At 47.9% G+C, this 23,770-nt stretch overlaps 1 protein-coding gene across 2 annotated transcripts in view; it reads right to left on the bottom strand.

The window, feature by feature from the left end:
- LOC140427925 (sodium/potassium-transporting ATPase subunit alpha) overlaps positions 1-22,984 on the bottom strand; it is a 73,251-nt gene extending 50,267 nt beyond the window's left edge. Inside the window, exon 1 of one of the 2 annotated variants that reach the window (XM_072513789.1) lies at positions 22,862-22,984. In XM_072513789.1, the coding sequence (XP_072369890.1) occupies positions 22,862-22,969 (108 nt within the window). In that variant the 5' untranslated portion in view covers positions 22,970-22,984. Of the gene's footprint in view, positions 1-22,000; positions 22,157-22,861 lie in introns of those variants that run through there. The other variant, XM_072513790.1, reaches the window with a different exon arrangement.
- Between the last annotated feature and the right edge of the window lie 786 nt (positions 22,985-23,770).

Here is a 23,770-nt window from a genome sequence, read left to right as displayed (position 1 = left end):
AGAATGTGGTTCAAGTAGATGCTTAGTGGTGAAGTGAAGGTGTGGATTATCTTTGCAATCCCATGTGATTTTACAATAAAAAGCAGTTCTAACAATGGAAAGCATATGCGGCAACGATTGAAGTGGTCCAAGCAGATCTGGCCATAGATGGTTAAACAAGTTGTTTACCAAAGATGTTCAAACCTTCCTCCCCGGTTTTTAAGGGAGCCAAGCTAAGGGAAATCTGGTTGGACAATAAGCATGAAAGAGAGCAAAAGTTCTAATGGAGACAAGGGGATTATAGGTTATGGTTTAGTAAATTGGTTAGATTCAATTGAGCTATAATGGTGCTTAATATAAATCTGTACATCTATAAATTGAAATGGATTGAAATTTTATTTTGAGGGAATAGAAGGGCTATGGAAAAAAAGTCAGTACAATTGTATTGCTCCATATTTAACTCAAGTCAGAGTCATGGATTGGAACAGTCCTCCTGCCAAGAGAGTCAAATGTAAAAACTTTCACTTAACAGCTCCACATGAGTTTGGTCCCTACACTCAATCAGCTAAAAATTCAGATTGGTTTGAAAGCATTATCTACCATTTGCTCTACAACATGATCGACTGTTAAACTGAAAGAAACTGAAAGAAAATTTCCAACATTTATAATCACGAGATGTAAAGGGTTTGCATTTATCATCCCCACAGACAATGCTGTTTTTTTCTGCTTTTAAAAAAAATTAGCAGTACATATTCCTAGTTAGAACCTTGGCTCTATTGGGTTTAGTTACCATTAAAAAATGTCTCATTCACTAGACAGACTTCAGCAAACATGGCTACTCAATCCCATATGAAAGCAAAATTCTAAGGACACTGTCAGGTCTAAAATTGAAATGAAAAATGCAGGAATTATACAGTAGGTTTGGCAGAATCTGTGGAGAGAGAAGCAGAGTTAATGTTTCGGGTAAATATCATCAACCTGAAAAATTAACAATGTTTCTCTCTCCAGATAGTGCCAGACGTGTTTTTATTCAGAGCCCAAACCAGGCTTGTAATTAGAGTTGTAGGTAGAACTACACTGATCTCCTATTTAACAATCAGACCTCTTCCAATCCCTTGCATGTTGGCACCAGTCTCAAGATATAATTTACTCCCATGTAAAGTTTAAGTGAATGCTGCTACCGAGCAACCTCTCTCACCTCCACTGCAGAAAAACAGCCCAAATCAGAACCCACCCTGCAAGGACGGGGATTTCAGAACCAGAGAACACACTGTATACAAAAGAATCTCTCGACAGTTGCCTAATGCAAGTGATGTTTGAAGGTGGAATTGATCATTACCATATTTTACAATCTTAGTACACAGCTCTCAACAGCTACAGGGGTGGGTTCTTGAGGGAGAATGATAATGAATGATAATCATGATCAGTTGGATTAACTACAGCTGCTTCCAGCTTTCCTTCCAACATCAAAAGTTTCATTGTAGAACAAAGTGGCCATTCTGAGCCTGCTATGCAATTCATTTAGATCATGACAATCTATATCTCAATTCTATGTCCTTGCCTTTTCTTCCCATCACTTGAGCCCCTTACAAAACAGAAATCTATCAATCTCACACCAACATGCTTTATCAGTACTTGAACGTCTTACAAAAAGTACTACAAAACTATGATCTATATGGAGTGAAGTGAAGCCAGAGCATTACACTTCAACCCACAAGAAAATCTAATTCATTGTAGCAAATTGTATTAAAAATTGACATCTTTGGTGCCTAGTCACTTTACAACACTAGTGCATGCTCATAAAAGTAGAACGCAAATACAGCAGTCATTAACATTTGCTAAAAGTCCATTTTTAGTGGTAACAATTTACCCGATTAATAAATCTAATTGATTTAAATGGAGGGACTATCCTCCATTTTGTCACTTCAATATGGCAAAATTATTCAAGTAAATATTCTGCAAAAATTGGTTATTTAGAGAACAAACAATCCAAGAAATTAAGAGACAAACTGCTCTCAATGTCAGTACAAGACATTGAGAAATTTTAATCTCTGGCGAGACTGCAAGGGTTAGAATTTCCCCCCCCCTGCGAATTGTGTTATTTCCAGTGTCTCCGTCTAAACACGAGCTTTCTCAGCAAATTCTTGTAGATAATAGCTAAATGTTTTGAAAACTGCAGCCTCTACACCCCAGAATAGATATTAATGGCATCAAGTGGAAAAAAATGGAATCAGGAAAACTTTGAAGGAATTCAGTGATCTTGCATTCTTGCCCACAAATTGGACAAAAGAAAAATGTAATGATCTCCCTATCCTCACACTAGGTGAAGGAGCTCGGAGATTTCCCCCACTCCACATAGCCTCGTAGCTCAGTTCAATAAAGGAGCATTCATAAACATGAACACTGAAAAGATGCCTTTGAGGATTAGATTCTGGGAATTGTAATTTGGGTCAACTTAAAGTCAGCTGATACACATTAAGTAACCTTTTTAATGAGCCCAGAACACTCCACTCACTTGGATAAGGTTTTAATTTTTGAAAGGTGACAAGTCTAGCCAACTGCACAAATGTCTAAAATGTCTTTACTGTGCTGACACAAGGAATATACAGTCAATCTTCAGTTTGACTGGAGTCAGTACATTTGAAGCAGAGCTTATCTACTATCTTAAATAACATGGGCATGCACTGTAAGCACTGGATCACAATAGTAGTATACATTACATGCACATTAAAAGCTGAATTTGGCAGGCATGCAGTGCATTAGATTTTGGCTCTGCTCATTACCCACTGGCTGCTAATTAGTGTCAGAACAGTATGTCCAATGAGCATGGCAATTAAAAAAAATGTTTTTTTCTACACCTGTAGAATCACGCGTGTGCACAAAATTGGGAGAAATTGATCTTGCCAAGTTACTCAATTCAAGAGGAATTCTCCAGAGGTATTCAGTTAGTCATTTCGAGGTAAAACCTTGAAATGCAACCTCTCACTCACTGTATATACCAACGTAAAAATCAAATTTTGAGACTAGTTGTTTTAGCCAAAAGTCAAGGGGCTGGAATCTCCGATTCTCGGGCTATGGCCCCACGCCAGCGTGAAAATGGTGGCATTTTACGCCAGACAAAATGGTGCAAAACATCCAATTCCCCGTTTTGCTGGGGGCTAGTATGACGGCAGCATAGAGCACCCGGCTGTAGCTGCCGATACGCCCCGAAGAATTGCCAGGTCCGTGGCAGCGCATGTGCACAGAGGCAGTCTGCAGCAGTCATGTTTCAACATGGCAGAGGCCGCTCGCGGACCCGGCCCGCGAAATAGTCCCCCTCTTCAGCCAGCTCGCACACTACGGACCCCCCCCCCCGCTGCCCCCAGCCGCAGTGCCCCCAACCCCGAATAATGTCCCCCCCCCCGCCCACAGATCAGTCCTCCCCCGACTGTGGCGCCGCTGGGCTGAGTCCGCAGCGGCCACGCCAAGTTCCCGACGGGTGTGACAACACGCGGCCCACGGCGTCATGTACTCGGCCAGTCAGGGGTGGAGCATCGGGGCGGGCCTCAGGCAATGTCCTGAGGCCGTCCATACGTGGCACGGCATGCTCCTAGAGTACGCCGCTTTGGAGGGAGCAGCACATCGCGAAAGGGGCCCCCAATTTGGTCGGAATCAGATATTCTCTGGCCGAACAAGATTTTGGCATTGGCAACCGGAGAATCCCGCCCAAGACTTTAACACGGGTAACATTTTCAAGAGCGCTAGATTTGGGCCCAAAATAGACCGTTGCAATGGAACAAAGTAAAAACCAACATCATTTAATGACTGACATTAATTATCATTCATAATCTGATCACTTTATTAGTAAAAAAAACACTTTCATGTATAAATGTTTTCAGCATTTATTCATTTTCATTAGTATTTATGCATTTACAATGAAGATGAATCATTAACATCTCTAGGATTACACATTAGTTCTGAAATTTCTGAGCTTTGATCCCTGAAAAACTAAGGTGGGTTTTTACACAAGGTGCTTGAAAAATTACATTCTTAGGGCCAGAAATCACGGGGGTCAACTTTTTACATGACTCAAGAAAAACGGCATGTTTGAAATGCGTGCACCAACAGTTATCTTCCAAACCTTGGTCTCTCGCCCCTCCTCAAATTCTACTGTTAAGCATTTGATCATGTCCTAATCTTTCCTGGTTTGGCTCAGTGTACACTTTTGGCTGACATGTTCCTGTGAACCATAGTTAAATATTTTATTAATTTTAAAGGGCTATATAAATGCAAGTTATTGTTGTTAAAAGCAGTTTCTTGAGACTTCCGGTTGCGGCGATGACCAGCTAAGCCGCACCTTTCAGCGGCTCCAGCTTAGATGGACCTTCGGGCTCTTTTAAGAGCCCCGAAGGGAAAAAAAAATTTCAACGAAACCCGGTGTGGGGTGAGGCAACAGGGAGTTCCCCCCCCCCCCAGTGGGAAAGAAAAATATCGGCGGCGGCGGCCAGATCTCGGAGAATCCTCGAGGGCAGCGGCAGAAGAAAGAAAGGAGCAAGATGGCGTCGGAGGGAGCCCAGGCGACATGGGGACCGGACCAGGATGAATTTTTAAGACGGTGTGTGGAGCTGCTAAAAAAGGAGGTGCTGGCCCCGATGCTACAGGCAATCGAGGGGCTTAAAGAGACACAAAAGGCCCAGGAGATAGAGCTCCGTGTGGTGGAGCAGAAGGTAACGGACAACGAGGACGAGATCCTGGGCCTAGCGGTCAAAATGCAGACGCACGAGGTGTTCCATAAGAAGTGCATCGAAAGGATTGAAGTCCTGGAAAATAGATCAAGGAGAAAGAAACTCCGGATCCTGGGTCTCCCCAAGGGAGTGGAAGGAGCTGACGGCGGGGCTTACGCGAGCACGATGCTACGCTCGCTAATGGGAGCTGAGGCCCCCTCGGACCCCTTGGAAGTGGAAGGGGCCCAGCGGGTCCCTGCGAGGAGACCAAAGGCTGGAGAACCACCTAGGGTGATGATCGTGCGATTTCACTGCTTCAATGACAGAGAGGTGGTTCTGAGATGGGCCAAGAAGGTACGAAGTAGCAGATAGGAGAATGCGGTGATACGAGTGTATCAGGATTGGAGTGCGGAGGTGGTGAGAAGGAGGGCGAGTTTCAATCGAGCCAAGGAGGTGCTGCATAAGAAGAAAGTGAAGTTCGGGATGTTGCAGCCGGCGCGATTGTGGTTCACGCCCCAGGATAGACATTACTATATTGAAACGTCGGAAGAAGCATGGACCTTCATTCAAAAAGAGAAACTGGACCAGAACTGAGGGACTGATGTTGGAGGGGAAACGACAATGCTGATGTATAGAGATGTAAATTGGGGAGGGGAGGACACTGAGAAATGTGTGCGCCGGTTGGGGGGGGGGGGGGGGGGGGGGGGGGGGGGGGGGGGGAGAAGAAGAGACACAGGCAGGGGATGGGGAATGGGAACGGGGCGGTAGGGGGAGCTGCGCCATGGGGGGCAGGATGGTTCTAGAAAGCGCGGGGTTTCTTTTTCTTTTCCCGCGCCAGAGAGATGATGGCGGGAAGATAGGCGCAAGGAGGATGGGAGTTCCTCACACGGGGGGGTGGGGTCAAGGAGAGAGCGGGAGAAGCCGGGGTCAGTTGAAGTCAGCTGACTTTCGGAAGCAATATGGGGGGAGTAACCATGCTAGATGGGGATCTAGCGGGGGGGGGGGGGGGGGGGGAGACGACGACAACTGGGTTGCTGCTGCGGAGATCGAAAGGGAGCTGGTAAGAGAAAAGGTGGTCGAGGCGGGATTGCGCCACCTGGGGGACGGATGGTGTGCGCGGAACCGGGACTGGCCCAGAGAGGGCGATGGCTAGTCGACAGGGGAGGGGGGCGGGCAGCCCCTCAGTCCGGCTGATCACGTGGAACGCGAGAGGCCTAAATGGGCCGATTAAGAGGGCCCGAGTGTTTGCGCACTTAAAGGGACTGAAGGCAGACGTGGCCAGGCTTCAATAGACGCATCTGAAGGTGGCGGACCAGGTTAGGTTAAGGAAAGGATGGGTGGGACAGGTGTTCCACTCAGGGCTGGACGCAAAGAATAGAGGGGTGGCCATATTGGTGGGGAAACGGGTGTCGTTCGAGGCTAGGAACATTGTAGCGGACAGCGGGGGCAGATGTGTGATGGTGAGTGGCAGACTGCAGGGAATGGAGGTCGTGCTGGTCAATGTATATGCCCCAAACTGGGATGATGTGGGATTTATGAAGCGGATGCTGGGACGCATCCCAGACCTGGAGGTAGGAAACCTGGCAATGGGGGGAGACTTCAACACCGTGCTAGACCCAGGGTTAGATAGATCTAGATCCAGGACCGGAAGAAGGCCGGCAGCGGCCAAGATGCTTAGGGGGTTTATGGACCAAATGGGGGGAGTGGATCCGTGGAGATTTGCTAGGCCACTGGCCAAAGAGTTCTCCTTTTTCTCCCATGTCCATAAGGTATACTCCCGGATAGATTTCTTCGTTTTGGGAAGGTCACTGATTTCGAGGGTGGAAGGAACGGAGTACTCGGCCATAGCTGTTTCAGACCATGCCCCACATTGGGTGGATCTGGAACTAGGAGAGGAGAGGGAGCAGCGTCCACTCTGGTGACTGGATGTGGGATTATTGGCGGATGAGGGAGTCTGCGAAAGAGTGCGGGGATGTATCGTAAGGTACCTGGAGGCCAACGATGATGGGGAGGTCCGAGTGGGGGTAGTATGGGAAGCGCTGAAGGCGGTGGTCAGGGGAGAGTTGATCTCCATCAGGGCTCACAAGGGGAAAACAGAGGCCAAAGAAAGGGAAAGATTACTGGGGGAGATTTTGAGTGTGGATAAAAAAATATGCGGAGGCCCCGGACGAAGGACTATACAGAGAGAGGCGACGACGCCATACGGAGTTTGACCTGCTGACCACAGGGAGGGCAGAGGCACAGTGGAGGAAGGCACAGGGGATGAGATATGAATATGGGGAAAAGGCGAGTCGCCTGTTGGCCCACCAGGTTCGAAAGAGGACAGCGGCGAGGGAAATAGGGGGAGTTAGGGATGAAACGGGAACCACGGTGCGGAGAGCAGGGAAGGTAAATGAGGTGTTCAAGACCTTTTATGAGAGGTTATATAGGTCCCAACCCCCAGAGGGAAAAGAGGGGATGCAGCAGTTTCTGGACCAACTAAGGTTCCCGAGGGTGGAGGAGCAGGAGGTAGCAGGCCTGGGGGCGCGAATTGGGGTGGACGAGGTGACCAAAGGGCTGGGGAACATGCAGGCAGGGAAGGCCCCGGGACCTGATGGGTTCCCAGTGGAATTTTATAGGAAATATGTGGACTTGTTGGCCCCACTGCTGGCGAGAACCTTTAACGAGGTCAGAGAAGGGAGGACTCTACCCCCGACAATGTCGGAGGCGACTATATCACTAATCCTGGAGCGAGATAAAGACCCGCTGTAATGAGGGTCTTATAGGCCTATCTCACACCTAAATGTGGACGCCAAGTTGCTGGCAAAAGTGCTGACAATGAGAATAGAGGATTGTGTTCTGGGGGTGGTGCACGAAGATCAGACAGGGTTCGTAAAGGGGAGACAATTGAATGTCAACGTGCGACGGCTATTGGGGGTGATAATGATACCCCCAGCAGAGGGGGAGGCAGAGATAGTGGCGGCAATGGATGCAGAGAAGGCATTTGATAGGGTAGAGTGGGAGTATCTATGGGAGGTGCTGAGGAGGTTCGGGTTCGGGGAGGGGTTTGTCAGCTGGGTTAAACTCCTCTATGGGACCCCAATGACAAGTGTAGTCACAAATCGGCAAAGGTCGGAGTATTTTCGCCTACATAGGGGAACAAGACAGGGATGCCCGCTGTCCCCATTACTGTTCGCGCTGGCAATTGAACCACTGGCCAAAGCGCTGAGAGACTCCAGGAAATGGAGAGGGGTGGTTAGAGGGTGAGAGGAACACCGAGTGTCACTCTACGCAGAAGACCTACTGCTATATGTGGCGGATCCAGTGGGGGGGGGGGGGGGGGGGGGGGGGGGGGGATGATAGAGGTTATGCAGATATTGAGGGAGTTTGGAGATTTCTCGGGATATAGGCTTAACATGGGGAAGAGTGAGCTTTTCGTAATACACCCTGGGGACCAGAGTAGAGGGATAGATGGCCTGCCGCTAAGGAGAGTGGAAAGAAACTTCCGATACCTGAGGATTCAGATAGCCAGGAGCTGGGGAACCTTACACAGACTCAATCTGACTCGGCTGGTGGAGCAAATGGAAGAGGATTTCAAAAGGTGGGATATGCAGCCGCTGTCACTGGCGGGCAGAGTGCAGGCGATTAAGATGATGGTCCTCCCGAGGTTCCTATTTGTGTTTCAATGTCTCCCTATATTGATCACCAAGGCCTTTTTCAAAAAAATAGGTAGGAGCATCATGAGCTTCATGTGGGCAGGGAAGGCCCAGAGGGTAAGGAGGGGGGTTCCTGCAACATAGCAGGGACAGAGGGGGACTGGCGTTGCCGGATTTGGGTGACTATTACTGGGCAGCCAACGTGGCGATGATCCGTGAGTGGATGATAGAGGGAGAGGGGGCGGCGTGGAAAAGGCTGGAGATGGCGTCCTGTAAAGGAACGAGCTTAAAAGCGCTGGTGACGGCGCCACTACCGCTCTCCCCGAAAACGTTTACCACAAACCCAGTGGTGGCGGCAACATTAAGTATCTGGGGGCAATGGAGGCGACAGAGGGGTGTGTTGGGAGCCTCGGTGTGGTCCCCGATCAGGAACAACCATAGGTTTGCCCCAGGGAGGTTGGACGGAGGGTTCTAGAGCTGGAATTAGGAGACTTATTTATAGATGGGACGTTTGCGAGCTTGGGAGCGCTAGAGGAACAGTATGAGCTGCCCCCGGGAATATCTTTAGGTATATGCAGGTGAGGGCGTTCACGAGACAACAGGTGAGGGAATTTCCGCTGCTCCCGACACAAAGGATCCAGGATAGAGTGCTTTCGGGGGTGTGGGTCGGGGAGGGCAAAGTGTCCGAAATATACCGGGAGATGAGAGAAGAGGGGGAGGAGCTGGTAGAAGAACTGAAGGGAAAATGGGAAGAAGAGCTCGGGGAGGAGATTGAGGGGGGTTTGTGGGCTGATGTCGTAAGTAGGGTAAATTCCTCTTCGTGTGCCAGGCTTAGCCTAGTCCAATTTAAGGTGCTACATAGAGCACACATAACGGGAGCAAGGTTGAGCAGGTTCTTCGGAGTGGAGGACAAGTGCGGGAGGTGCGGGGGAAGCCCGGCGAACCACACACATATGTTTTGGTCGTGTCCGCACTGGAGGGGTATTGGAGGGGAGTGATCCCGAAGGTGGTGAAGGTCCGGGTCAAGCCAAGCTGGGGGTTAGCTATATTTGGGGTAGCGGATGAGCCGGGGAGTGCAGGAGGCGAAAGAGGCCGATATTGTGGCCTTTGCGTCCCTAGTAGCCCGGCGTAGGATTTTACTCATGTGGAAGGAAGCGAAACCCCCCCCCGGCGTGGAGGCCTGGATAAACGATATGGCAGGGTTCATAAAACTGGAGCGGATGAGGTTTGCGCTGAGAGGATCGGCTCAGGGGTTCACCAGGCGGTGGCAACCGTTCTTCGACTATCTAGCGGAACGCTAGGGGGAAAATAGATAGCCAGCAGCAGCAGCCCAGAGGGGGGGGGGGGGGGGAGAGAGTGGTAAATTGTTTGTGTTCTAGATGGGGTGAGGGGGCGGGGGGGGGCGCTATTTCATGTTATTTTGTTAGCTCACTATTTTATTTAAACAATGTTATCTATCAGTTATCATGTTACCGTTTTTGTTGATTTGTAAGGGGGACAAATTGTGTTTGAAAACTTTAATAAAATATTTTTATTTTTTTTTAAAAAACAGTTTCTTGAATACACAGGACATGCGGCACTTCACTTTCCAAAAGATACATCTTTGCAAATAATTTAACCATTGCTCAAGCAATTTGGCATGAGAATATTTCAGAATATTTCTTTGCACCAAATACTGACATTTGAGAGCAACCAAAATTTCAGATTCAATGGGATAATCAGGATTAAGAACAAAGGTCCTCCAAGCCTGTACTGGACACGATACCAACCGTGGCAAAAACCTTCAGCACTTCCTTGTGCCGTATCCCTCTATACCCATCCTACCCATGTATTTGTCAAGATGCCTTTTGAACACCGTTAATGTAACTGCTTCCACAACATTCCCTGGCAGCGCGTTCCAGGCACTCACCACCCTCAGCGTAAAAAATCTGCCTCGCACATCTCCTCTAAACTTTGCCCCATGGACCTTAAACCTATGCCCCCTGGTGAATGACCCCTCCACCCTGGGAAAGAGTGCCAGCCCATCCACTCTATCCATGCCCCTCACAATCTTGTAGACCTCTATCAGGTCACCCCTCAACCTCCATCGTTCTAATGAAAATAGTCAGAGTCTATTCAGCTTCTCAGCATAGCGAACACCCTCTAGACCAGGAAACATCCAGCAAACCTTCTCTGCACCTCTCCAAAGCCTCCACATCCTTCTGGTAGTGTGGCGACCAGAATTGTGTGCAATATTCCAAGTGTGGCCGTACCAAGGTTCTATACAACTGTAGCATGACTTGCCGGTTTTTATACTCGATGTCCCATCCAAAGCAAGCATTCCGTATTCTTTCTTGACTACCTTGTCCACTTGTGTTACCACTTTCAAAGATCCATGGACCTGCACGCCCAGATTGCTCTTACTTTCTATATTCCTAAGAGTTTTGCCATATGTACAATTCAATAAACTGGTAACATTCATAATACCAAAGTTTTTGACAGAATAAAATGAACTTCTTTCCACCAAAATTCTAATAATTTGGGACATTTATTAACAAGTTGAGCTCTGACCTCACTTCAGGCCCCCATTTAGTGTTGTGACTAAGTTTTCAGATATCCCTTTATCATCTTAGCTATACAACACTCCATCACATCAGCATTTTTTGGTAAGTTCCATTGCAGCACTAGCGCGAATCACCACCCTTTTCCTGCCTTTGAACAGTCTGCACTGTACAGACTTGTTCCTGTTCATTCCACACCACACCCAAAACAATTACGGTGAAATGCCTCAGGAGAGTGAAATTTAACCAAAGGACTTTTAAAGGGTTGGTCATTTGAGTGGTTTTCGGATTCATTCATGATGTGTTTAATAGTGTTAAGACAATGAAGAGAATTCCAGGTTTGTTTTGATCTTGACCCAAAACAACTGAGCGCACAAACAAAGGGAATTATGATTTACCTGGTCAGAAAGACGGAGGCAAACTTTGAACTGTTCTCAAGTGCAACACCAATCAAGCGAAAACATTGCAGTTTGTAGCTTGCCAAGAACAATATGGGTTACTTAACTGGAACCTCTTCGGTCTACCCCTTCAATCACAAAATAAGTAAAGAGCCCAAGTTGACCTGTTTTACAGTAATAAAAGATTCCCATGGGGAATGTCTGGCAAAACATCAGCCGTGCTGTGCTGGCTAGGCCGGACCAGCAGCTGTATATAACGCCTCCTTAGCATTGTACCAGCAAGCTTGTCCAAGGCAAAACTAAACACTATTTCCCCAGTGACAGAATGATAGCTTTCTCCTGCTAATATTGCTGTACATTTTCCATTTAGAGGTTACTTATATTGTGTACTGGGTAAATAGTTTCCAAATACCTCACTTTCCTGTTGCCTGTTTAAGGCAATTCAGCATTTCTGACATTTCTTTGCCCAGATTACAGTGTAACCATTTTTCACCTTTATATCTCGTTGTTCTCAGTTTGGAGTACGAGAGAAGTAATTGACAATTGGCCAAAGGCCTGCCAGTTGATTTTATCCATCTCAGGTTAATAAACTCAACACGCATATGCACAAAGTTGTAACCTAGCCTACATAGTTTTCAAATAAAACGGGAGTCCAGTATCCATTTCTGCTTTGCACCAATTTGAAACAATTTTCAAAACAACAGCCAACTCAAAGCAGACAGGCAGCATCAGACTCCGACAACACTGAATTATATTGTTCTTACAAATAGAATGGACATAGAACAAAGCAACCAATAGGAGTTTCTAAAATCAAATGATCTAATCTCCTGATGAAAACTAGGAAGTCAGGTGATGAATTAATTCCCTATTTACTGACAAATTTGAGAAGTTTGATTAACTCAAAGGATCAGTGGTTTCCCTCAATTACTAATATGTAAAAGACAACACAGAAATTAGTTCTACCGATCAGAAAGTCCGACCGTTAAACCTCAACGTGTACTAAGTTAGCTGGCCGCAAGAGCACTTCAATCACCATCAGCACCTTTGGTTCGGGGATGACTTATGGGCTTCAGATTTGGATCACATATGGCTGTGGTGGTCCCATATTTAAGAAATATATGTAAATTCACCGGACAAATAGCCACGTAAGGAATGGAACAAAGAACAAATTAATCTTGATTGCATTAAACCAAACCAAGTGGGTGGCATGGTAGCACAGTGGTTAGCACTGTTGCTTCACAGCACCAGGGACACAGGTTCGATTCCCGGCTTGGGTCACTGTCTGGGCGGAGTCTGCACATTCTCCCAGTGTCAGTGTGAGTTTCATCCGGGCGCTCCGGTTTCCCCCCAAAAGATGTGCTTGTGAGGTGAATTGGACATTCTGAATTCTCCCTCAGTGTACCCGAACAGGTACCAGAGTGTGGCGACTAGGGGCTTTTCACAGTAACTCCATTGCAGTGTTGATGTAAGCTTACTTGTAACACTAATAAAGATTATTGCTTTCGACTATTTCTGTCCTCAGTTTTCCCTGTTCAGAAGGACGTTGCACATTAGATCAAAGCAACATTCCTCAATAAACAGATGTTTTTAAACTTTAGCACTGTATTGAGGGGTGCAAGTATCTCAATGGCTGCAACATTCCAGAAAGCAGAGAGAACAGCACGTTTAACATAAGGTTTCTTGAATAATCCAATGACTCTCCCCCACTTCATTGTGTACAGGTTTATTATACCAAGAAAATACTTCAGTAAGCACATCTTGCAATTACTCCCTTACAGGTACATAGTTAATTCAAGGGAGGATTTGTACCTTGAAAAATATAAGTGCACGTGAGGAACTGGCAGTCGTGTATGAACACCTCTGCATCTTGACATCTTGGACCCCATACCAGGTTGCTAACAAAAAAGTGAATGCAGATTCAGAATGCAGCAACAATCAATCGCTAACATTCCAGATCTATTTAGCAATAGGATTTCAAAACCAAATGCAGCCGCTGGCCTAAACCACGGAAGCAGTCAGAAAAACATTCCAAATTGCCTATATGAAACAAGCCTAAGCTTGCTTTTTTGAATACTACCATGATAAACACATCCATAAATGACAATTTGACTGTGAGAAAGTACAAACCAGCAAGAGAAAACTCATTTTTAATCCCTCCCACAAATGTAACATTGTTGGCCCCAGGGCATCATTCTCTGGGTGACCAATCAGGAACACAAACCATCTTTAAGTGGAACTCTCACAATAACCACTAGGAATCATACAAGAGTTCAAGCTGACTTATCCATTGACATCATGAATATCAGTAAGCACACAAGTGGTTTATCAGTATCTTCTCAATCACAGTCATGAACAGGTAACATAACACATTGTGGCACAGTACACTGCAGCACCAATGTATTTGTTCACATTTATTCATGAAAAGATTGACTGCAGTATTTGTATATTTACCATGATAGTATTACTAAGGCCACTAGCAGAATAAGGGGCAAGATTGGATGTGAGACAAGAGGCAAAGTTGCAATAAAAACTATTTTCTCTAACTGGTGGGGTGATAAGTGGTGATACAGGGATCTGTACTGGGGCCTCAGCTTTTCACCAAATTAATTAACGCCTTGGATAAAGGGATAAAGTTGCATACAAAGCTTGCAGATAACACTCAAGTTAAAAGGCACAACAAGTTGTGTGGATGACAACAGAAGGTTAGAAAGATATGTTAACTAAGGAAAGCTACAGCACATCAGAGTTAAATATGGAAAGTATGAGGTCATCAACTTTGGATCTTAAGAAAATACGCTGATTTGATTTCCCAATAGCAGAGATTTCCACCTGTGGAAAAGCAAAAGGGATTGAGGTGTCCATATCCATCAATCATTGAAAGCTAATGAATAGGAACACATCTTAATCAAAAGATCAATGGAATGCTGACCTTGATCTAAAAGGGATTGGTGGTCAAACGTGAAGGCAATCTGGACAAATCACAGGAAAGGTATTCTGTCTGGCCTTGGAGGGGTAGTCGGGAGTTAATCAGAATGATACCAGGGTTAGAATGTGATGGCCGTTTACACAAATGTGGCTTGTATTCTCTTGATTTTAAACGGCCATGTTGCGATCGAGCGGAGGTGATTAAAATAATAAAGACAACCAAGTGGGTAGTTCTAGAGAAATTAGTATGAGAATCCGGAATAAAAGGGCACAAGATTTAAAATTAGAATGAGTGCATTTAGAAGTGCAATTAGGAAGCGCCTTTTCATGTAAATGTTAGTTTAAATCCAAAATTCTCACCCTGAAAAAGTTGTGGATTCTGGGTCAACTGAAACTTATAAGAGTTGATTTTCTTGGTTAAGGATAACAAGGAATATGGAGCAAAAGCAGATGAATGAAGTTGAGGTTCAGATCAGCAATGATCAAACTGAAAAGCAAAACAAGGTAAAAGAGCGGAATGGATTACTCCTGTTTTTTATGGCCCAGAGTCAGGTTGAGAGTGCAAAACAAAAAACTCAAGAATGTGCAACGGTAAATGATATTTTGCACCATCCAAATTATTATTTTGCATCTCTTGCTTTACATTATTACCCCGTTCATGCAATTCAGAGACTGGTAAAGTTATAGAAAGTTTAAAGAAAAGCGATGTTTTAAAAAATATATTTATTAAAGTTTTTTAACACAATTTTTCTCCCTTACAAACAATAACCCCCCCCTCGTAACAAAAATAAACGAGAAATCGCACAGAGCAAGATATATACATGGCAAAATGATATATTTACACAGCTTTGTACACTGGCCCTCACCCGTACGTGCCAGTTTCCCCAACCCTTCATGTCATCTCTTGCTCATCCACCCTCCCAGGCAGTCCGCCCTTCCCCCCCCCCCCGCCTTCCCCGGACGTCCCCTTCACCCCCCCCCCCCCCCCCCCCAAGGTTGCTGCTGCTGCTGACCGACCTTCCTCTACCGCTCCGCGAGATAGTCTAGGAACGGTTGCCACCGCCTGTAGAACCCCTGCGCAGACCCTCTCAAGGCGAACTTAATCCTCTCCAACTTTATGAACCCAGCCATATCATTTATCCAGGCCTCCAGGCTGGGGGGCTTCGCCTCCTTCCACATTAGCAAGATCCTTCGCCGGGCTACTAGGGATGAAAAGGCCAGAATGCCGGCCTCTTTCGCCTCCTGCACTCCCGGTTCATCCACTACTCCAAATATTGCTAGCTCCCAGCTTGGCTTGACCCGGACTTTCACCACCTGAGATATTGGTCCCGCCACTCCTCTCCAGAACCCCTCCAGTGCCGGGCATGACCAAAACATATGGACATGGTTCGCCGGGCTCCCTGAGCACCTTCCACATCTGTCCTCTACCCCAAAGAACCTACTCAACCTCGCCCCCATCAAGTGCGCTCTGTGGACCACCTTAAATTGTATCAGGCTAAGCCTGGCACACAAGGAGGAATACCCTACCTAGGGCATCAGCCCACAGACCTTCCTCGATCTCCTCCCCCAGCACATCCTCCCATTTACCCTTCAACTCTTCTACCAACGCTTCCCCCTCTTCTTTCAACTCCTGGTGTATTTCCGACACCTTGCCCTCCCCAACCCATACACCCGAGATCACCCTATCTTGAACTTCTTGTGCCGGGAGCAACGGGAATTCCCTCACCTGTCGCCTCACAAAAGCCCTCACCTGCATATATCTAAAGGCATTTCCCGGGGGTAACTCGAACTTCTCCTCCAGTGCCCTTAGGCTCGCAAACGTCCCGTCGATGAACAGGTCCCCCATTCTTCCAATCCCCGCCCGATGCCAGCTCTGGAACCCCCCGTCCATCTTCCCCGGGACAAACCGGTGGTTACCCCTGATCGGGGACCACACCGATGCTCCCATTGCACCCCGGTGCCGTCTCCACTGGCCCCAGATCCTTAGCGTTGCCGCCACCACCGGGCTCGTGGTACTTTGTCGGCGAGAGCGGCAGCGGTGCCGTCACCAACGCCCCCAGGCTCGTTCCTTTACAGGACGCCATCTCCATCCTCTTCCATGCCGCCCCCTCTCCCTCCATAACCCATTTGCGGATCATCGCCACATTTGCTGCCCAGTAGTAGCTCCCAAGGTTTGGCAGCGCCAACCCTCCTCGGTCACTACTGCGTTCCAGGAACCCTCTCCTTACTCTTGGGTCTTATTCGCCCACACAAACCCCATAATACTCCTGCCTACTCTCTTAAAAAAGGCCTTAGTGATCACGATGGAAAGGCACTGAAACACAAACAGAAACCTTGGAAGGACCACCATTTTGACCGACTGCACTCTACCCGCCAGCGAGAGCGGTAACATGTCCCATCTTTTGAAATCCTCCTCCATTTGGTCCACCAACCTCGTCAGATTCAGTTTATGTAGGGTTCCCCAACTCCTGGCTATCTGGATCCCCAGATACCGAAAGCTCCCCTCCGCCCTCCTCAGCGGTAGGTCCCCTATACCTCTTTCTTGGTCCCTCGCCTGTAATACAAACAGCTCACTCTTCCCTACATTGAGCTTATAGCCCAGAAACTCCTCAAACTCCCTTAGAGTCTGCATGACCTCCACCATCCCCTCCATTGGATCCGCCACGTACAGCAACAGGTCATCCGCATATAGCGACACCCGATGCTCTTTTCCCCCTCGGACCACCCCCCTCCATTTATTAGACTCCCTCAATGACATGGCCAATGGTTCGACCGCCAATGCGAACAACAGGGGGGACAGGGGGCACCCCTGCCTCGTCCCTCGGTACAGTCGAAAGTACTCCGACCTCCGCCGGTTCGTCACTACACTCGCCTTCGGGGCTCTGTAAAGGAGCTTAACCCAATTGATAAACCCTACCCCGAACCCAAACCTACGCAACACCTCCCAGAGGTACTCCCACTCTACTCGGTCAAAGGCCTTCTCCGCGTCCATAGCTGCCACTATCTCCGCCTCTCCCTCCTCCGATGGCATCATTATCATGTTTAAGAGCCGCTGCACATTAGTGTTTAGTTGCCTGCCCTTTACAAATCCCGTCTGGTCCTCGTGGATTACCCCCGGGACACAGTCCTCGATCCTCGTGGCCAGCACTTTTGCCAGCAACTTTGCATCCACATTGAGGAACGAGATCGGCCTGTATGATCCGCACTGCAGTGGGTCCTTGTCCCGCTTTAGGATCAAAGAAATTGTCGCTTCCGACATTGTCGGGGGCAGGGTCCCCTCCTCTCTTGCCTCATTAAAGGTCCTCACCAGTAGCGGGGCCAACAGGTCTGCATACTTCCTGTAGAACTCCACCGGGAATCCGTCCGGTCCCGGGGCCTTCCCCGCCTGCATGCTCCCCAAACCCTTGCTCAGCTCCTCCAACCCAATTGGTGCCCCCAAACCAGCCACCTCTTGCTCCTCCACCCTCAGGAATCTCAGCTGATCTAGGAATCGTCTCATCCCCTCTTCCCCCGCTGGGGGCTGGGATCTGCACAGCTCTTCATAAAAGGCCTTGAATACCTCGTTTATTTTTGTCGCACTCCGAACCGTGGCTCCCCTTCCATCTTTGACTCCCCCTATTTCCCTTGCTGCCATCCTCTTACGGAGCTGGTGTGCAAGCATCCGACTAGCCTTTTCCCCATACTCGTAGGTCGCCCCCTGCGCTTTCCTCCACTGTGCCTCCGCCTTCCCTGTGGTCAACAGGTCAAACTCCGTCTGGAGCCGTTGTCTTTCCCCAAGTAATCTTTCCTCCGGGGCCTCTGCGTATCGCCTGTCCACTCTCAAAATCTCCCCCACTAACCACTCCCTTTCCATACCCTCGGTCTTCTCCCTATGAGCCCTAATGGAAATTAGCTCTCCCCTGATCACCGCCTTCAACGCCTCCCATACCACCCCCACCCGCACCTCCCCGTTGGCCTCCAAGTACCTTTCGATACACCCCCCCACCTTCCCACACACCACCTCGTCCGCCAGCAGTCCCACATCCAGCCGCCACAACGGGCGTTGGTCCCTCTCCTCAACCAGCTCCAGTTCCACCCAGTGCGGGGCATGGTCCGAAACGGCTATAGCCGAATACTCCATCCCCTCCACCCTCGGGATGAGCGCCCTACCCAGAACAAAGAAATCTATCCAGGAGTAGGCTTTGTGTACATGGGAGAAGAAAGAAAATTCCTTGGCCTGCGGCCTTGCAAACTGCCATGGGTCCACTCCCCCCATCTGATCCATAAACCCCCTAAGTACCTTGGCCGCCGCCGGCCTCTTTCCAGTCCTTGATTTGGAGCGGTCCAGTGCTGGATCCAACACTGTATTGATGTCCCCTCCCATTATCAGGCCTCCTATCTCCAGGTTCGGAATGCGCCCCAACATGCGCTTCATGAATCCTGCATCATCCCAGTTCGGGGCGTATAGGTTTACCAACACCACCCACGTCCCTTGCAGCCTACCGCTCACCATTACATATCGCCCTCCATTGTCCGCTACAATAGTCTTGGCCTCAAATGACACCCGCTTTCCCACCAATATTGCCACCCCTCTATTCTTCGCGTCCAGTCCCGAGTGGAATACCTGTCCTACCCATCCCTTTAAAGAAAAGCGATGTTAAAACTTAGAGCTGATCTCCTGGGAAAAACGGAGGGCAGGATGGCACAGTGGTTAGCACTACAGCCTAACAGCGCCTGGGTTCAATACCGACCTCGGGTGACTGCGTGGAGTTTGTACCTTCTCCCCGAGTCTCTGTGGGTGTCCTCCAGGTGCTCCGGTTTGCTCCCACAGCCCAAAGATGTGGAGGTTAGGTGAATGGGCCATACTAAATTGCCCCCAAGTGTCCAGTAGTTGGGTGGGGTTATGGGGGATAAGGCAGGGGAATGGAACTAGGTGCTCTTTCAGAGGGTCGTGCAGACTTGATGGGCCTAATGGCCTCCTTCTACACTGTAGGGATTCTATGAAAAAGTGAAATGAGAAAGGCAACTTCTTTCCATATTTCTTCAGCTCGGCCAATGAGATGTGACTCAGGTGATCGAACATCACTTTACCACAAGAGCCTTAAATGAAAATCGCTTATTGTCACAAGTAGGCTTCAAATGAAGTTACTGTGAAAAGCCCCTAGTCGCCACATTCCGGCGCCTGTTCGGGGAGGCTGGTACGGGAATTGAACCATGCTGCTGGCCTGCCTTGGTCTGCTTTAAAAGCCAGCGTTTTAGCCCAGTATGCTAAATTAGATACGGCAGGTGACAGCTTTCAGAACCATACTGGAAACAATCCTTACAAATTTTGTTCAGTCTTACACAGCCATCACCTCATTTGCACCACATTTAAAATGTACAAAATTTCTCTATAATTCCCCTGCCCACACTCATCCTAAATGGACCCTTGATCAGTGTCACAATTATACAGACCATGACACTGACTGGTAAGTGTAAAGCCAAAAGGCATAAAATAAGGATGTTGTAAAAGCAAAATATGATATTACCTCAATTTTTCAGCCTAGCACAACTTACAGAGCAGGAATCAATATGACCGGTGTAGTAGGCATAATGACATTGGTTTTGGTGGCATTAAACTCATGATTTTAGCTACAAAAATAATCAAGGTTACAATGGGTCAGAACTCCTGAGGAGTGGCAATCACAGTCCGATTACCATGCTACTCATTTTTACTTACCTGAGGCGGGAGCTGCACATTTTGCAGTCAATCTTTTGGCTCAAGCCTCCTCAGGAGTGCAGCAAGTTCCTGGGGCCTTCAATCTAGGTCAGCAGAGTTGGAGGAAAGGAAGCTATGCTGCACTTTTATGAAACCTGCTGCTGTAAAGCAGGTAGATTTGAAGGTCCAAGCAGCTTTGAGAAGTCAGGGCAAAGGCAAATGGGTGGGACGGGGCAGATAGGATAGGTTAGGAGCAAGTGGGGTGGTTAGTTAGATGCTGACTTGTGGGTGTGTAAGATGGGTTGAATAGTTAGAAGGATGACAGATGGTCAGTTGGGGTGTCAGGAGGTAATCTGGGGATGGGGTGTGAAGGTAGTTGAGGGTTTGGAAGGTATGCAGGTGAATGGGGGTGGGGGAAGAAGAGGTGCTGTGGCGGTCAGCATTATAATTATCTAGGAGCTAAAAGTGGTTTTAATCACTCCAACTTTTCCTGGATAACCATACTGTTCAGACAGTTGGTTTGAACCTCCGGGGAAATTCCCGTGTAGTCCTTGTATGGCCATTTTCAGGGTGGGGGTGGGGGGGTGTTTAACCAGTACTTCTTCGAAGGTATCTCCTGGTATGACCCTCCAGAGATCGGAATTCATGAGCCATTATACTAACAGCACTGAAACAGATCATTTCAGCCAACAGGTCATGCTGATATATCACACAAGCCTCTGATCAACTCTTTTTTTCTCACCCCATTGACAAATCCTTTTATTTCTTTCCCCCTCATTTTTCTATCTACCTTCCCCTTAAATACATCCATTGCTAATCACCTCAACTATTCCCGAGGTAGCCAGTCCCACATTCACTTTCTGGGTAAAACAATTCCTCTTAAATTCCCTATGACTGACAATCTTCTGCTTTGAATCTATCAAATTCTTTCATAATCTCAAAGACCACCGTCAGGCCTCTCCTTGATCTCTTTTCTGGGAGAATATGCCTTACTCAGTTTAATCGTTTCCAATAGGTGTACTGTTATATTTATAGCAAATCTCGCACCTTCTCCAATGCTTCTATATCTTTTTAGTAACTTGGAAGCCAGAATTGATCACTGTACTCCAAGTATGCACTAACCAAGCAAGTTAACATAACACTCTCTTTTCAATTCTGTGCATGCAGAAAATAATTCCAGTGCTTGGTTTGCTTTTTGCTATGGCCTATGTGCTGTTAGTCTTGGGAATGTTGTGAATCTGTACAAGTCCACTCCCTACCTCAATGTTATGTCCCTCTATTCTATTCAGTCATTTATTTCCCAAGATGCATGTGGTCTTTCCTTACTCTTGCGATCAAACATAATAACCTCACATTTCTCTGTATTGATTTCCACTTTCCTATTACAGACCTATTCTGTACGTTTATGAATAAATACCTTCCTATGTTTTGTCTAGTTTTCCCTCTAGATCAACTGTACCCCTTAATCAGTGCTATGTAGCTACTTGGTGAACAATCTATAAAACTGGGAAAAGATCCCTTTTGCTAACAAGTTACATAGGAGACCTACCAGCAGCACCCTGCATCTTGTGGTTCAATCATGATGTGAACAGTATCGTTCACTCCCATACAATCTCACCAGTTAATACACTAATGCCCATTCACAGTGCATTCACCACCAAACGATAATGAAAAATGAATCATTGTACAATCCCTCTATCTGAGATGAAAACCTGTAAGTAAATTATTATTTCCTCATGACACATATTTGACATGACACAATTAAAGTTACTGGTTGTGAGGACGATCCAAGCTTTAGAGGATGCCCAGTGTAACCTGCAACCTTCCCCTCAAAAATCTGCTGCCCCTTGACTGTACAAACAGCTGTCAAACTCCTCTTATGGTCAGATTGCACAGGCTCCAGTATTGGTAACTTCAATGCCTCTTAGGGCTGTGTTTCATCAGGCTGATCACGAAGCCCGGGTACATACCGCTTATGTGCTTACTGTGCATACTTCATCCCTCAGGCTGACTTACAATGCAATGGATCCTGCCCGAATGCCCCAATTACCACCCCCGAGTCTAGAAACTTTTTGGGGCCTCCCCAGGCTCCCTCAGCAATTTATACCGGCTCCACACACATGCAAACATCGCCTTTACTTACCCCTTTCCCCATGTCTCCTTCAGGTTATGGTCAGATTATAAATAAAGTTGTACTTTAAAAAAAAAATTAAATAAAATTAAATGAAATACTCGTTCTCCCCCCCCACACGTGGGCCCCCCCACCCAAATAAACTTCCTTCACCACCGGAACCGGATGAAATGTGCGGGAAGGGCGGGCGCCGGCCTTTAAATAAACTCTCGCCGCCTCGTCCCGCCCAGCGCACTCGCGCCCCGCCAATGGCAATACACCGTCCACCTGTCAATCATTGCCAAGCTGTGACACGTTGCCGGGCTGTCCAATCCGTGCGCGGGTCTGTGACGGGGGGGGGCAACGAGTGATTGACAGGCCACAGGGGCAGGGCGGGAAGAGACGAGGGGCGGGGCTGGGTGATTGACAGGCTGCGATGGCGGGCCGGGGTGATTGACATGCCACCGGGGGGGGGGGGGGGATGAGACGGGAAGCACGGTGTGAGGCGGGGCGGAGTGATTGACAGGCCGCGGGGGGGGCGGGACTGGGTGATTGACAGGCCGCGCGGGGTGGGGGGCAGGGTGCGAGGCCGCGCCATCGCGAGCCTGGTCCCTGGGGTCGATTGGCAAACGGGAGGGAAATCAAAGCATCAGGAATACATGTAGCACATTCATCCGGCCACCAAAACTTCCCCAGGCCAGGGGAAGGGGGGGAATAAAGACAACTTAATGCATACACCAGATGACACTTCCCAACTTTGTTCCATTCGCGTTGACCCTGGGGGGCGGGCTGAGGGCAAAGCCAGTGTTTTCCATTTGATACACAAACCCCGGGGTCCAAGGCGCGCCCACACACAATTTTAGCCACAACACCTATTTCTCTTCAAACTATTACCTTAGGATAGCGTCCCGGTGTCTCAGGGGAGGGGAGGGGGGGAGATCGCAGTGAACTGAAAGTCGACCCAAACGCTGAGCTTGAGACGAGGTTTATGAAGAAAGGCATTGCCCTTTTAGTATTGTACGATACTCTGTGCGGGCTTCCCTTCGATCGTTTATGAATCAAATCTTCGAGTAGTAGTAGTGTGTTTTAAAAACCGGGTGAGAAAATGCTTCCTTTGTGATTTCTAGGGAATGTTTCGGGGTGGGGGGCTTTCGCCCGCGGTGGTAATCGCCATCCCAAGAGCGGTGGAGAGTGAAGCGACCCTCGAAAAATGGCATTGTCGACGGGACTGGAACTAAAATTCTTCAGGGAGGGTTTGTCTTTGTTCGCCCTCTGCTGGAAGCTGCCCCTTTTGCACAGAACCTATGCCAGCCGTGCCTCACCTTCCACAACCATTCTTGTATGTTCCCACACGCTTGAATATAGCAAGAGGTCGTTTGACTGTTGGCAAAGTTTTGATCAACCCAATCCCGGGCTCAGGACCTCCACCCAATTGTCTGTAAATGCACCCTCCAGCAAGGGTGGATAGCAATCAGGAAGGAGGCCTGAAGCTTCGATCATTTATTCCCCCCTTCCCTAATCCGAGGATGCTGAGACAAATTGTGGTGTTGGCTAACACCGTCAGGAAATTTCGCAGATCAGGAATTGAAACTTCTTGCCTTGCTGTTCTGTAAGACCGACTAACACACCGCACGAGAAGTGTTGGAGAAGCTACAACAGTTTTGTGGTCTAATCACACAACAAACAACGAGAAACTAAATAGCAGTTGCTGCCTTCATGATGCTTTCAGGAGCAGGAATACAGAAATAGTTTTTAAAAAATGGTTAAACTAGACACTCGAAACGTTAACTTGTTTCTCTCTCC

This window comes from Scyliorhinus torazame, chromosome 8, assembly GCF_047496885.1.
Source record: "Scyliorhinus torazame isolate Kashiwa2021f chromosome 8, sScyTor2.1, whole genome shotgun sequence".
Taxonomy (NCBI): domain Eukaryota; kingdom Metazoa; phylum Chordata; class Chondrichthyes; order Carcharhiniformes; family Scyliorhinidae; genus Scyliorhinus; species Scyliorhinus torazame.
This window is presented reverse-complemented; position numbering and strand designations above follow the sequence as displayed.